Below are 12,894 nucleotides of genomic sequence, written 5' to 3' on the forward strand. Positions count from 1 at the left end.
AGGGGATGTACCCATTCATTCAGACCGAATAAATGTAAAATATAATTAAAACGTTCCTCGCTTCACCCGACAAGCATTGTTTATTCCTAGACAATGTAAGGATGTTTCTAACACCAGTAAAGTGACAGAAATCCGACAGTGTTCCTCATCCCTGTTCTGTGTGTGAGGGGAGATGTAATTCGTTGCCTGTTCGTTGGCTCAAGATATTTAATATAGTTACCACAATGTCATTTTAGTGGGAACTCACTGTCTAATGGATCTGATGGATTACTTGGTGGTACTAATACACCCTCCTTTCAAATTATTTAAGAGTTCAAATTTGTACATATTGGATTGTTTTTGAGGTGCTCCCCAGGCTACAGCATTAATGAATCCAAACATTAAGTAATTTTAGAAGGAATGAGGGATGTTAAGCCTGGAAAAGGGGAGACTCAGAGGAAGAGGAAACGGCCCTTCCAAAACTTTGAGTTGATTGTAAGGAATAGTAATAAAATAACAATAATTGATGTGTGGCTTTTTGATAAGTAGGGTGAATATGTGAATGATAAGGTCAGGAAGACCTAGAGTTGAAGTTCTGCCCAGATGCTTCCTGGGTGGTTACCTTGGACAAGTCATTTAACCTCCAAGGATCCCCAGGCCCCTCTCTAAGACTAAGAGGATGTTACTACTGGTCTGAAAGAAAACTGTATAACTTTTACATATTTTAAGCACATTCTTCCGACTGGAGGGCCAAGCCATGAACTCCTTCCAAGGCTTCCCTTTGTAGAGGGCTCAGAATTTTCCAACCAACTTCATTTTCCATCAGTTGTTTTGCTTGGTTTACCTTCTGATGTTACTCTCCCACCCCATCCCCGCCTTACCTCCCTCCCAGCTTCCTTTTGAGTATGGTCACCTGCCTTTCCCCCTCCCCCATTAGACTGTAAGCTCCTTGAGGGCAGTAAATATTTTTCTTTTTAATGCTGGCTTTGACCAGGTCATAATCAATGTTGATCAATGATTGACATTCTCTTAGTTGAACCTCTGGAGGACCCTGCGAGCTAGATATTCTCTCATCGATTATTCTTTGATCGGTGGACACCGATGTCTTTGCTGTTCTTCACACTATGGGCTCCATCTGACTCCTGGCATTCTTCCTGGCTGTCCCATGCCTGGGATACTCTCCCTCTTCATCACTACCTCCTGGCTTCCTTCTAGGCTAAGCTGGAATCCTAAGAACTGCAAGAAGCCTTTCTTGATCCCCCTTAATGCTAGTTCCTTTCCTCTATTGATTATCTCCAGTTCATCCTGCATCTGTTTTGTTTGAGTAGTTGTCATCTCCTCCATTAGACTGTGAGCCACCAGAGGGCAGGGACTGTTTTTGACTTTCTCTATATCTCTAGTGCTGAATAGCCCTGAGAGTGACGAAGCCCATGGCAGTGCTAGCGAGGTGGAAAAGGAGAAATTATCCGCTCCCATCCCCCTTCCACTAGTTTAGAACTAAGGAAGATTAGACTAGGTTCAAGACCTTTCACAAATCACCTCTTCTGCACCCTGGAAGGGCTGATTAGGTGACCTCTTCAGCACAAACATTTTACGATGTAGATGATCTTTAAGGTTTTTTCCAACTCTAAAATTATGGTCCTGGATTATAAGGACTCAGATCTAGACGGAGACCTTAGAGATCATCTAGTCCATTCCCTTCATTTTACAAATGGAGAAACTGAGACCCAGAAGGATAAGTCATCCAGCCAGCAAGCTTTGAAGGCACTCCACTGAGAACCAAGGACACAGAGACAATGGCAAAAGACAATCCCATCTAAGGACGGAGACAACATGGGAGCAAACAGGGTATAGACGGGGTAAATTGAAGATAATCAATCAGCAGGGGGAGGGCACTAGTATGGTAGCGTTAATGCCCAGGGTCACATAAGTGGGAAGAAGTAGAGTTGTAAGGAATAAAGAATAGGAGACCCAAGATGAAAATGCGCTCAGAAAGTTAAGGCTTTGTTGTTATTTATTATCAGGTCGTGGAGACAAAAGAAAGTTGCATGTCAGCTCAGTCTCTGAAATTTAGAAGGTGGTCATTAGCATAGTGCTGAGATCATTCCAGTACTTTTTTTTTTAAAACAAAACCCCAGAGCCCTGTTTTAGGAATGCTTGCATTAGGAATTTGTATGGTCTTTACTTTGTTTAGGGGTGGGTATAAAATAAGATGTGACGGATTCTGTCTGTGGGGTCATTATTTTGGAATTCAAGGTCATTAGGCACTTAATCAGCTTATTATCATATGGCTATTGATGAGTTTTCCATATCCTGCTTGTCAGTAAGGAGCCAGATGAATATTTAATGTTCTAGCTCGCTTGGTTGGACTTTGGTCCTAACTTGGACGGGTCAAGTTAGTTTTGTTATGTTCTTCAACTTGTACGTAGACTGTTTTATTGGCCTAGGCTGGCTTTCCCAATGGGTTGGAGCGGGGAGAATGGGGGAATCACACTGTCATTGTAAGAAAAATACATCAAAGTGTGTAACCTCTTGATGGTGGGCAATACATTTGTATACTCCACTTCTGACTATGTGCTTGACCTAAGTCAAACCATTAAAAGAATTATTAAGTGCTTACTATATGCCAGGCACAAATGCTAATCTTTGGAAATACCGTTGCAGAAGGACAGCTCCTGCCCTTGAGGAGCTCACGTTCTAGTGGAGAGGGAGGAGACAGCATACAAAAGAAAACTGAAAAGAACATGGAGGAGGATTGGGAGCTTGAGGTAGAACAGGCCTGCGTAATCTGTCTGTGGCCCAGGCCATTTACTTGCAGCATGCCAGAGGATTTTGGGGGGCCCGTGAAAAATGTAGAGGAAAACATCCTTTGTATGTAGAGGAAATCCTTTCGTGGGGTCACAAGTTTTGCAGTCCTGATGTAGAATGACCTGTGTAGGGCCTGGAGAGGAATGGAGATGTGACCTGCCTGGGTGATTTGCTTGCAATGGAGGTTCTGGGAGGGCCCAGCCAGTCACAGGAAGGGTGTACTTCCAGTGTGAAAAGGCCAGGAGTAGAGTGAACTTCAAGGGTCAGGAGGTTGTAGGAACATAGCAGAGAAGTCTCCAAAGTTAGGAGTGGAATTCAGAGAGGGAACATCACTAGATTTCTGTTTCCTCACTTATAAAATGAGATAATGTTCTCAGTAATTCATAGGAAGGTTGGGGGAAAAAATACACACATAACACTTTGGAAGTTGTATACTACTATAATCCAATAGTCAGCTGTCACTGTTACATACATGATGATAAACACACACACATGTATATATGTATATATATGTGTGTGTGTGTGTGTGTATATATATATGTGAAAATATATAGGCAGGATAGGAAATGCTAGAGAAAAGGAATTAGCTCAGCCCCTCTCCTCTATGCAGGAATCTTTCTCAGCTCTGATGGAATGTACGGATTCACAATTAGAGGTGAGAGAGTACAGGCTCTATATGAAAAGGAGATCACCTATGGAGGTGAAAGATGGAATGATGGGTACAAAAGCTAGGAGGCCAGTTTGTCTAGAATGGAGAGTATGTAGAGAATAATTTGAAATAATACTGATAAAGTAAGTAGGACCCAGATTGTGGAAAGTCTTAAATGGTAAGTTGTGGAGTTTTTTTTTTTCCCCTGGAAGCAGTAGGGAGTCATGGGAGATTTCTGTGTGTGACGTTTATGTAGTCAGACCTATGAATTAGGAATATCAGTATAACAGCTGTGTAGAGAATGGATTGGAGGGAGAAGAGACTGGAAGTGAGAAGACCAATTATTTTACTAGTCCAAGGTGAGAAGTGATGAGAGCTTGAGTTAGGGTAGAGACTGATAGTCGAGAGATGATGAAGAGGTGGAATGGACATGACTTGTAACATTGACTATGGGGAAGGTGAGGGAGAAGGAATAGTCAAAGGTGACTCTTCATACTTGCTGTATCCCTTTGATAGAATATAAGCTCCCTTTTTGTTTTGTCTTTGTTTCTTGAGCGGCAAGCACAATTCTTACACATTTTTTTTTTCATGCCAGGGATCTGTGATTCCATGAATTCAGATACCAATTCTTTGGTAATTTATAGCCTTAGAGAATTAGTTGTCTGGGGGGCCCTTGAGATTGACTCACTTGTCCGTGATTACACAGAGCCAGTTATCCATCAGAGGTAGGTCTTAAACTCATGTATTGACCATCTTTTAGGGACTTAATTAAGCACCATTCCCCGAGAACAGGTCTCTGATTATGAGGCTTTATCTGATGCAGTTGTGATTAATTGCTTATATACTGCTTTTGTATTAGGTTGATAGCTGAACTAGAGCTGTAATCTTACTAAATTCTCCTTCCAAAAGTTCATCTTTTCTGTTTCATCTGGACCAGAATATTTTAGAGGGCTTGGGAGAGTGTTCCGAGTTTGTCCTAAAATGGTCCCATTCCCTCATGAAAGTCAAAGTCAATGAGACAACAGCTTCTTTGTTCTGAGGCTGAAAAATAGCTCAGTTCACATAGTAGTTTGACAGATCTTTTTTAAAGACCCACTAACACAATGTATCCGTGGCACTCACGCCTGCCCTTAGCGTGTTCATGCATGTTATGTTGACCTGACTGACCGTGGCTATGCCTCTTATGTTGATCTGGCTGACTGTATATTATACCAGGAATGCGGCTAACGTGGACTTCCTTTGTCCATGGCCTCTGATTAATTTTTTTCTCCTCTCTTTCTTCCTCCCAGTTAGCTGGAGTTGTTTTTCTTGCTGTTGGACTCTGGGCATGGAGCGAGAAGGTAAGAGCACACTTATACTGTAGCTCTTTAAATATTTGAAGACTGCAAACATGTCGTTCCCAACCCCCACAGACTCCCCCTTCCCCAAAACTCTACACCCCTCAAGCCGTGAAGCAAGGCAGCCTTTGTCTCTGCTTTTGGCAGGCTTCCAGGGCTGCTATTGACTATAACAAATGCTAGTTCAGACTTGACTTTTCCTCTTTAATTTTTTTTAAACATAGCCTCATGCATTATTTGTGCTGGTGTTGAAAAATTTGAATTGATTAAAACCCACACAAAACCAGTACTTTTAAATAAATTTTTTGGCCTTGGAATCATGAGATCTTAAGAGTCAGAAGGGCCACTGGTGTTTGTCTTTTCCAACTTCCTTTTCAGTGCAGGAATATCCTTCACAGAATTTCTGGTAGATTACTATCCAGCTGTTTCTTTAAACTTTCCCAGTGATCGAAGGAGTTCACTGTCTCCCTAAAGCAATTTTGGGATAATTCCATATGTAAAAAAATTCCTCCTTACGTTGTACCCAAATCTGCCTCCTTGCACCCAAGTTTTAAGTTATAACTTGTATTATTTTTCTGGCATGCTGCTTTCCTAAATTTTTGATTCCTGGTTTCTATCCTTCACCTCCCTCCCTGCTGAAATGTCTAGATAATATTGTTCCTCATTAGAGTGTGACTTTGATAATGAAATTGGACCATCAGCTATCTCTATGAGATCAAAGCTTCAGCATGTAGGGCTCTTTGTCCAGAAAGGTATAGGGAAAATTGCATATTAAACTGTACCACCGAGTGTCAGGATCTTGTATGATCAGGTACCAGAGGCAGAGAGAGCATACTTAACATCTTTCTTGGGGTCCAGTTCTAGTAGCATGATAGTTTTATTAAAATTGCTTTTCAGGACTAGGCACTGAAAGCCCAGCCATATGAGGTGCAATGTGGTGGAAAGATCATGGAAACCTGAGTTCTGAGCCCTGCTCTGCCATTCTCTGTATGATCTTTTTGTCCTTATGAACCTCAAATTTTCCAATCTTTAAACTGAAGTTAAATTCAATAGATGGGTGATCTTTTAAGGTTTATTTTAGCTTTAACATGATTACATGATCTTTGTACAAGATCCTTTAGGGATTATGCAGTGTTAAAAAGCCTGCTCTCTAGAGTGATCGATGGGGACTTGGAAGGAAGACTACCTAGGAGTTTAGGGAGCCTCTTTTTAGTAGGTCTCCTTTTGGGCGGCGGGTTACAGCATTCGGGGTTACGTTCTTAAACTGGAAGTGGTGGTGTTGAAGCTTGTTCAAAGCATGGGCTTGTACCACCACCTTGTGGCAGCTTTAGTCTATGTGTGTACAAATTGGGTTGTATGAAGTTGGTCAAGAGCTTCAGTGTTTTCTGAATTTACCGGAAACATTTATGTTATTTGCCAAGAGGCTAAAGCCTTACCTGGTAATAATAATGCTCCTTCTTCTCCTTTTGTTCTTTATTAAGAAATGCCAGTGATCAGATCTCACTTTCTCATGTGGATTAAGCTGAGCTGGCTAAATACCAGTCAGGAAGCCTTAAGTCCATTGCATTTTTTCCCCTCCCCCCTTTAAGTGCTTTTTCCTTCATCAAAGGCAACATGGAGCCAGCCTTTCTCTGCTCTAAGTTGGGTTGGATGTTTGTCATTGAGAGGCAGTGTGGTGTGTAGTGGTTTGAGCTTTGGATTCAGAGTCAGATCCAGGTTTGAATCCTTTTTCATGAGTAGTATAGGACTTGTATGACCCTGAGAAAATCACTTAACCACTCTGGGCTTCATTTTCTTCATCTGTAAAATGAGGGTGCTGGATTTTATGAACTTAAAGAGGCCTATATCTGTGGTTCTATAAATTATGATGACAATGGTTATGATAACAATATTTTTAATTCCATAATCCCATTAATAATGATCTTTAGTCTTCAGATGGTATAGGAATGCACATTCCTAATTTTTCAATCATTACTGAATACTCAGAGTATCTAGCCTTTTGGGGGGTGACATGAGAGAAAGGGAAGTATAGTCCCTGCCTTCTTTGGGAAAACCAATACAAGCCAGGAGGTGATTAATCTTGTATAGTACACATTCTCTTTGGCATCATTCTCTTTCTCCTTATTCTCACTTATGCCCCATCTCTGCCTCCGTACCCTCTTTATCTCCACTCCATGTTTCACATAATTACTAAATGAATATCCTAGGTGCTCAAAACCTGTCAGTTTTCTCCAGTCTTTTGCCAAACAATATTTTCAGCCTTATTTCATAGTATCTCTACTTCACATAGTCTCCTCTTCAGCCATGGGACAGCCAGTTGTTCTGGTATCCCTTCCCATACTGCATTTGTGCATACTGGGCCCTATGTGTGGAAAGGATGGACTCATCCTACATCCTAACTTGTTAAAAATCCCTGCCTTCTTTCAAGACCCAGTTTATACATTACCTTCCACAGGAAGCCTCTGTTTTTTCCTTCAGATTTTTCTAGATTACATTCATCATACTTATTTACGGGCATGCTCTCTCTGTGTGCCCCATCTCTCTCCCCCGCCTCCCCCACGTCCCCTCATTGGATTACACATATCTTGAAGGAGGGGCTTGCTTTTTCCCCCATCTTTTTTTTAGCCCCTAGCATAAAGACTTGCATATTATGAATAGTTAATAAATATTTATTAAATTGTTGAATTCAAATGATGGTGGGTTAAGGTTAGATGATAATTACTAGTAATAAGAGTAATAAGAAGGGCTCATAAAAGAGGAGGGTGCACCCTAAGGTGATGATTTTCTTTTTCATTATCCCAGTACGACTGTGACATTTCCTTTGAAAGGTTATAAGCCCCCTGAAGGCAGGGACCATGTACATTTAGCTTAATTTGTACTCTTCCTAAGTAGAACTCCTTTGTAGATGCTCTTCACTTGCCTTTGTGCTGGGGTTAATGCTCTGCTGTCTCCTTGGCTGTCTTCAGGGGGTGCTCTCAGACTTGACCAAAGTGACTCGTCTCCATGGTGTGGATCCTGTGGTGCTGGTCCTGATTGTGGGGGTGGTGATGTTCACGTTGGGCTTTGCTGGCTGTGTGGGGGCCTTGAGGGAAAACATCTGCCTCCTGCAGTTTGTAAGTAACCTTGGGCCCAAGTGGATGGGGACTATGCTGGAGGAGGGAGGGGAACAGATTTTCCTGCTCATTTGAAAACTAGGAAAGGGGGTCAAGTCTGGGGAGCCAGGTGCTTAGAGCAGTCAGTGCCCACTAGTCAGGCACACTCTGCCAATTAACATTGCTTTTGAAGGCTTTAACTTGGTTAATTAATTAGTAGAGCTATTTACCACTTCTCTCCCGGCCCTTAGCACACCCACACCTTTAGGACATATGGAAGATATCCAGTGGGGAGGGGAAGCTAGCCAGCAGCACCTGTCTCCTTATTCCCCAGGGTTAAAATCAATATGTAGTGATTTCCTCCTGTTACCTGTATTTCCGTGTGCCATTCTTCCCTTCCTCCCTTCCCCTTTTCCTCTATTAGATATTTAATGCAAAAAAAAAAACCCATCCTAAACCATCACTTTTAGATAGAATTAAATGAGAAATATTTATGGAGTTTTGAGAAAATAGTGTTACATTTAGATAAATTCATTTTGAAATGCTTTCAGTTACAATTCAGGAGGATCTGCTGGGAAAACACCTGTTTCATTGCTTTGCAATGTATTATTTCTTATATTTAGCGAATCATTCTGTATTCCCTGTTCTGAATTTAGATAGTACACATTGAATGTTTTATGTGCTTCTCGCCTCTCCACCCTAGCTGGTCTCTAAAGGTCTGCCAGCTCTAACATTTTCCAATTTTGGGCAAATCTGTAATTTCCCTGTGACTCTTGCGGTAGGTAGAAGCTCAGCAAGTCAATTAGCAAGCATGGGAACATTTCCTAAGGGTGAAATACTGCTGTAGTAGAAGTCTTGGGAACTGCAAAAGCAGCATGCAGTCTGCTGGAGTTGGGATCAAGAGAACCTGGGTTTGACTATGAGCCTCAATGCTTTATCTATAAAATGAGTGAGTTGGAATAGTTCCTCCCTCCCACTTAGTGATAATAAATATTACCATTAATATGTTGTTAAACATAGCAGCATATTATAACACATCAGTGATATACGTGATATCATGTATGTTACATTACATAATATGAATATATTGATATGTCATTAATACTTTTTTATTGTTGTTCAGTCATTTCAGTCATGTCCAGTTCTTCTTGGCAAAGATACTGGAATGGTTTGCCATTTCCACCTCCAGCTCATTTTACAGATGAGGAAATGAGGCAAACAGGGTTAAGTGACTTACCCAGGGTCACACAGCTAGGAAGTGTCTGAGGCCAGATTTGAACTGGGGAAGATGAGTCTTCCTGACTTAAGGCCTGCCACTCTATCTACTGTGCCACTGTGCTATCTAACTGCCCGTTAATATAATACTATATAACAATAAATATAAAAATAAATCTGTCATTATGTCCTATAAAATGGATCTTGTCCTCATAGAGATTTTGCCCTAATGGAGATTAAATATGGATCCTTAGGATTTAATAGATAAGTGCTTCATGAGGCCCTGAGATAGTGTGACTAGAGAGCCAGCCTCATAGCTAGGAAGACTGAAGTCCAAGACTGTGTGACCCCAGGCAAACTACTTAACCTCTCAGTGCTCCAGACCAGAGGTTTCAAACACTCAGGCCTGATGTGACTGTGGCTGGGTCCCAACCAGATTAAAATGTAATTGGGAAATGTTTAACCAAATAAATAAAAATACAGTAGAACATAGATAATGTTAATATATGGTTTTCTAAGTCAGTATGCAGCCAACAGGGATCCTTTTGTGAGGTTTTCCCATTTCTATTTAAACTGGACACCACTGCTCCAGGCAGCTCAGTAAGATTCTTAAGCTGTAGAGAAGGCGCCAGCCTACATCAGGGAATGAAAGCCCTCGCTGGTGGCTTCCTTATGGTTGCAGACCAACATCATAGGTATAGTCCTTGTCCCTATCCTACTGATAAATGTTAAGGAGTTCAGGGAAAAGAGATCCCTTATGGCTAAGAAGAGTGGGAAAGTTTTCACAGAGGGGCTCAGGACTGGAGGGATTGGGTAACAATTTCCTGTTATTGCTCTTCTCTTTCTTTTTCCTCTTAGTTCTGTGGGGCTATCGTGCTGATATTTTTCCTGGAGCTGGCGGTTGCTGTGTTGGCCTTCCTGTTCCAGGACTGGGTGAGGGACAGGTTCAGGGAGTTCTTCGAGATCAATATCAAGTCTTACCGAGATGACATCGATCTGCAGAACCTTATTGACTCCCTGCAGAAAGCTGTAAGTCCCTCTGTCCTTTGGTGGATGTCTTCATGCCCTTTACTCTTTTATCTCTGCTTTTTTCCTACTCTGGAATCTTACGCTCATGTTTCATCTTGGTATAGAGGTGGAAGCATGGGTTCTTGAAGCTTTTACTAGAGAGCGCTAGTCTTTTAGCAGGTGTCGCAAAAGCTCAAAGGATCTCACAACACACTGAATGACTGACATCCAAAGACCAGCCTAAGTTTGGAATGCCTCCTTATCATAAGATTGGTTTTCAGTTGAGGAAAATTTTGTCTTGTCACTCAGTCAAGAAACATATATTAAGCACCTACTATGTGCCAGGCACTGTGCTAAGCAGTGAGGATACAATCAAATGGGGGAGACAACAAACAAATCAGTCAGTGAATGTTTATTAAATACCTACTGTGTGCCAGGCACTGTGCTATAAATGCTAAGGATACAAAAAGAGGCAAAAGACTGTCTCTGTCCTTATGGAGCTCACAATCAAATGGGGGAGACAACAAGCAAATGAGTCAGTCAGTGAATATTTATTAAGCACCTACTATGTGCCAGGCACTGTGCTTTAAGTGCTAAGGGTACAAAAAGAGACAAAAGACAGTCCCTGTGTTCAAGGAGCTCACATTCTAATAAGGGAGACAATAAGCAAGCAAATGTATATGAAGCAAGCTATATGGAGGGGAAATAGGAAATATAATGAAGAAGCGTTGGGAAAAGCTTTCTGTGGAAGATAGGATTTTGGTTGGGATTAAAAGAAACCAAGGAAGCCATAGGCAGAAGTGAGAAGGAAGATCAGTCCAGGCATAGAGGATAGCCAGGGAAAGTGGATCTGAGAGTTGGAGTGTTTTGTTTGTAGAATAGCAAGGAAGCCAGCATCACATGGGGAGGGAGTGGAGTAGGGTGTAAGAAGACTGGAAAGATAAGAGGGGGTTAAATTTTAAAGGCTTTGAATGACAGAGGATTTTGTGTTTGATCCTGCAGGCAATAGCTAGCCACTGGAATTTGTTGAATGGGAGGTTGGGGGGAGGGATGCCTATGATCAGACCTGTGCTTTAGGAATATCACTGTGGTGGCTGAATGGAGGTTGGGTTGGAATAGGGAGAGACTCGAGGTTCTCGAGTCCTACCAGCAGGCTGTTGTAGGGGTTTAGGGCTGAGGGGATGCCTCAGAGTAGTGGCAGTAGAGAGAGGGGGGCACATTTGAGAGGTGGTGCAAAGGTGAAATCAAGAGGCCTTGGCAACAGATTGGATGTGGGGATGTGGGGTGGGTGGAAAGAGATAGTGAGGAACTGAGGATGATAACTAGGTTGTGAGACTGAGGAACTGAGAAAATGATGTTGCCCTTAACAGTAATTAACTGACCCTGACAGTAAGAGGGAAGTCGCAAGTGGAGGAGGGTTTTGGGGGGATGTTGAGTTCATGAAATGTCCTCTCAAGGAACAGAGGAAATGATGGGCTGAGTTGGCAGAGGGAACATCAGTGGGTCTTTCTGAAGTAATCAAAGCATATATGCCTCTTAAAATGCCTTGGTGGGGTAGGGATGCTGTGGAGGCTTCAAGAGACACAGAGTTTATTCTCTTAGATTGTTTTTCTGAATTCTCGAATCACTTGATTAGGTCAGGAGGTAACAGGAAGTCCAGAGGACAGAAGGGTGGTTACGGAAGGTTCCCATAAACATTGACCAAAGTTACTCACAAACTTCAGCATGTTCTCCCTAGGAGCTCCATGCAATCCCTTCTCTTTGATTTTAAGGAGAAGCTGTCCCATTCATTGTCCCTTTGGCTGATGGAAGAAACCTTGTGAATACACCATTGCTGTTGGGGCTATGCCTTTCTGAGGGCAGTGAAAACCTCTGGGATGACTCTGGGGGCATCTTTTATCTCCTTAAGCAGTCCTCTGGGCTAGGGATGGAGTTTCAGGAAGTTTTCATTATATTCCCTTCTAAATAGCTGAGAATGCTGATTTTCCAAGTGCACTATCCAACTCTTTTCCTACCCTATAGGAATATTGATGAGATGAGTGAATCCCTTTCTCTGGTCTTTTCTGTAATTCATCAGGATCTACAGGATATCCTCTTTTGGTTGGAGGCTATTCTTATCCTATCTCTCTGAAGGGCCTTTTCCCCTTCCTGTTTGAGAAGGAAACCTGGTCAGAGCAAGAAGAATTAGCCTCCATAGGATGTTATGTAGAGCTCCTCAACAGAACCCTTCTGTCTAAGGCTTCTAGTTCCTTTGGTTTCTCATCCCCCATTGATCCTTGCTCTGCACCTGGATGCTCTAAGCATCTCTGAGAACTAAACACATCTTGTCCTCATCGGGGGTGGGGGATGAGGATGGGGACCCAGCTCCTGGACATGTTAAGGGTCTGGGCCCTGATGAACTCTCTGCTCTTTCTCTTCAGAAATCTATCTTCCTTAGGCATTCTGCTTTTTTGTTTGTTTTCATTCTGAAAAAAAGAGTATAATCTGTTTTGTGTTAGACAAAGGGGAATGGAAAAGAGATTACCACAAATATGGAAGCACACTAAGGAAATCTTTAACTGAGCAAGATTAGACTTCTTAGTTTTAAGTATTATTTGAGCCAATAAAACTCAAATATAACTCCTGAATTTTGTTCATCTCTGCCATGGGATTGTAATGTCGTGATGCCTAAAGTTAGAGAAATTCTCATTCTTTTTGTCCCATTTTTGGAAATTGACACACAGTTTCCATCCACATCTGAGTCTCTGCAGTTGTTTCTCCATCTCTGTCTCTGTCTTTCATTTGCCAGTAGACAATATGCTATAAG

At 42.0% G+C, this 12,894-nt stretch overlaps 1 protein-coding gene across 2 annotated transcripts in view; it reads left to right on the top strand.

Moving 5' to 3' along the window:
- TSPAN14 (tetraspanin 14) overlaps nt 1-12,894 on the top strand; it is an 84,973-nt gene that overhangs the window by 61,532 nt on the left and 10,547 nt on the right. For both annotated transcript variants that reach the window (XM_036735558.1, XM_036735559.1), the window contains exons 3-5: nt 4,726-4,776; nt 7,740-7,886; nt 9,939-10,109. In XM_036735558.1, the coding sequence (XP_036591453.1) occupies nt 4,726-4,776; nt 7,740-7,886; nt 9,939-10,109 (369 nt within the window). The remainder of the gene's footprint in view (nt 1-4,725; nt 4,777-7,739; nt 7,887-9,938; nt 10,110-12,894) is intronic.

This window comes from Trichosurus vulpecula, chromosome 8 (genome assembly GCF_011100635.1).
Source record: "Trichosurus vulpecula isolate mTriVul1 chromosome 8, mTriVul1.pri, whole genome shotgun sequence".
NCBI classification, from domain to species: Eukaryota; Metazoa; Chordata; class Mammalia; order Diprotodontia; family Phalangeridae; genus Trichosurus; species Trichosurus vulpecula.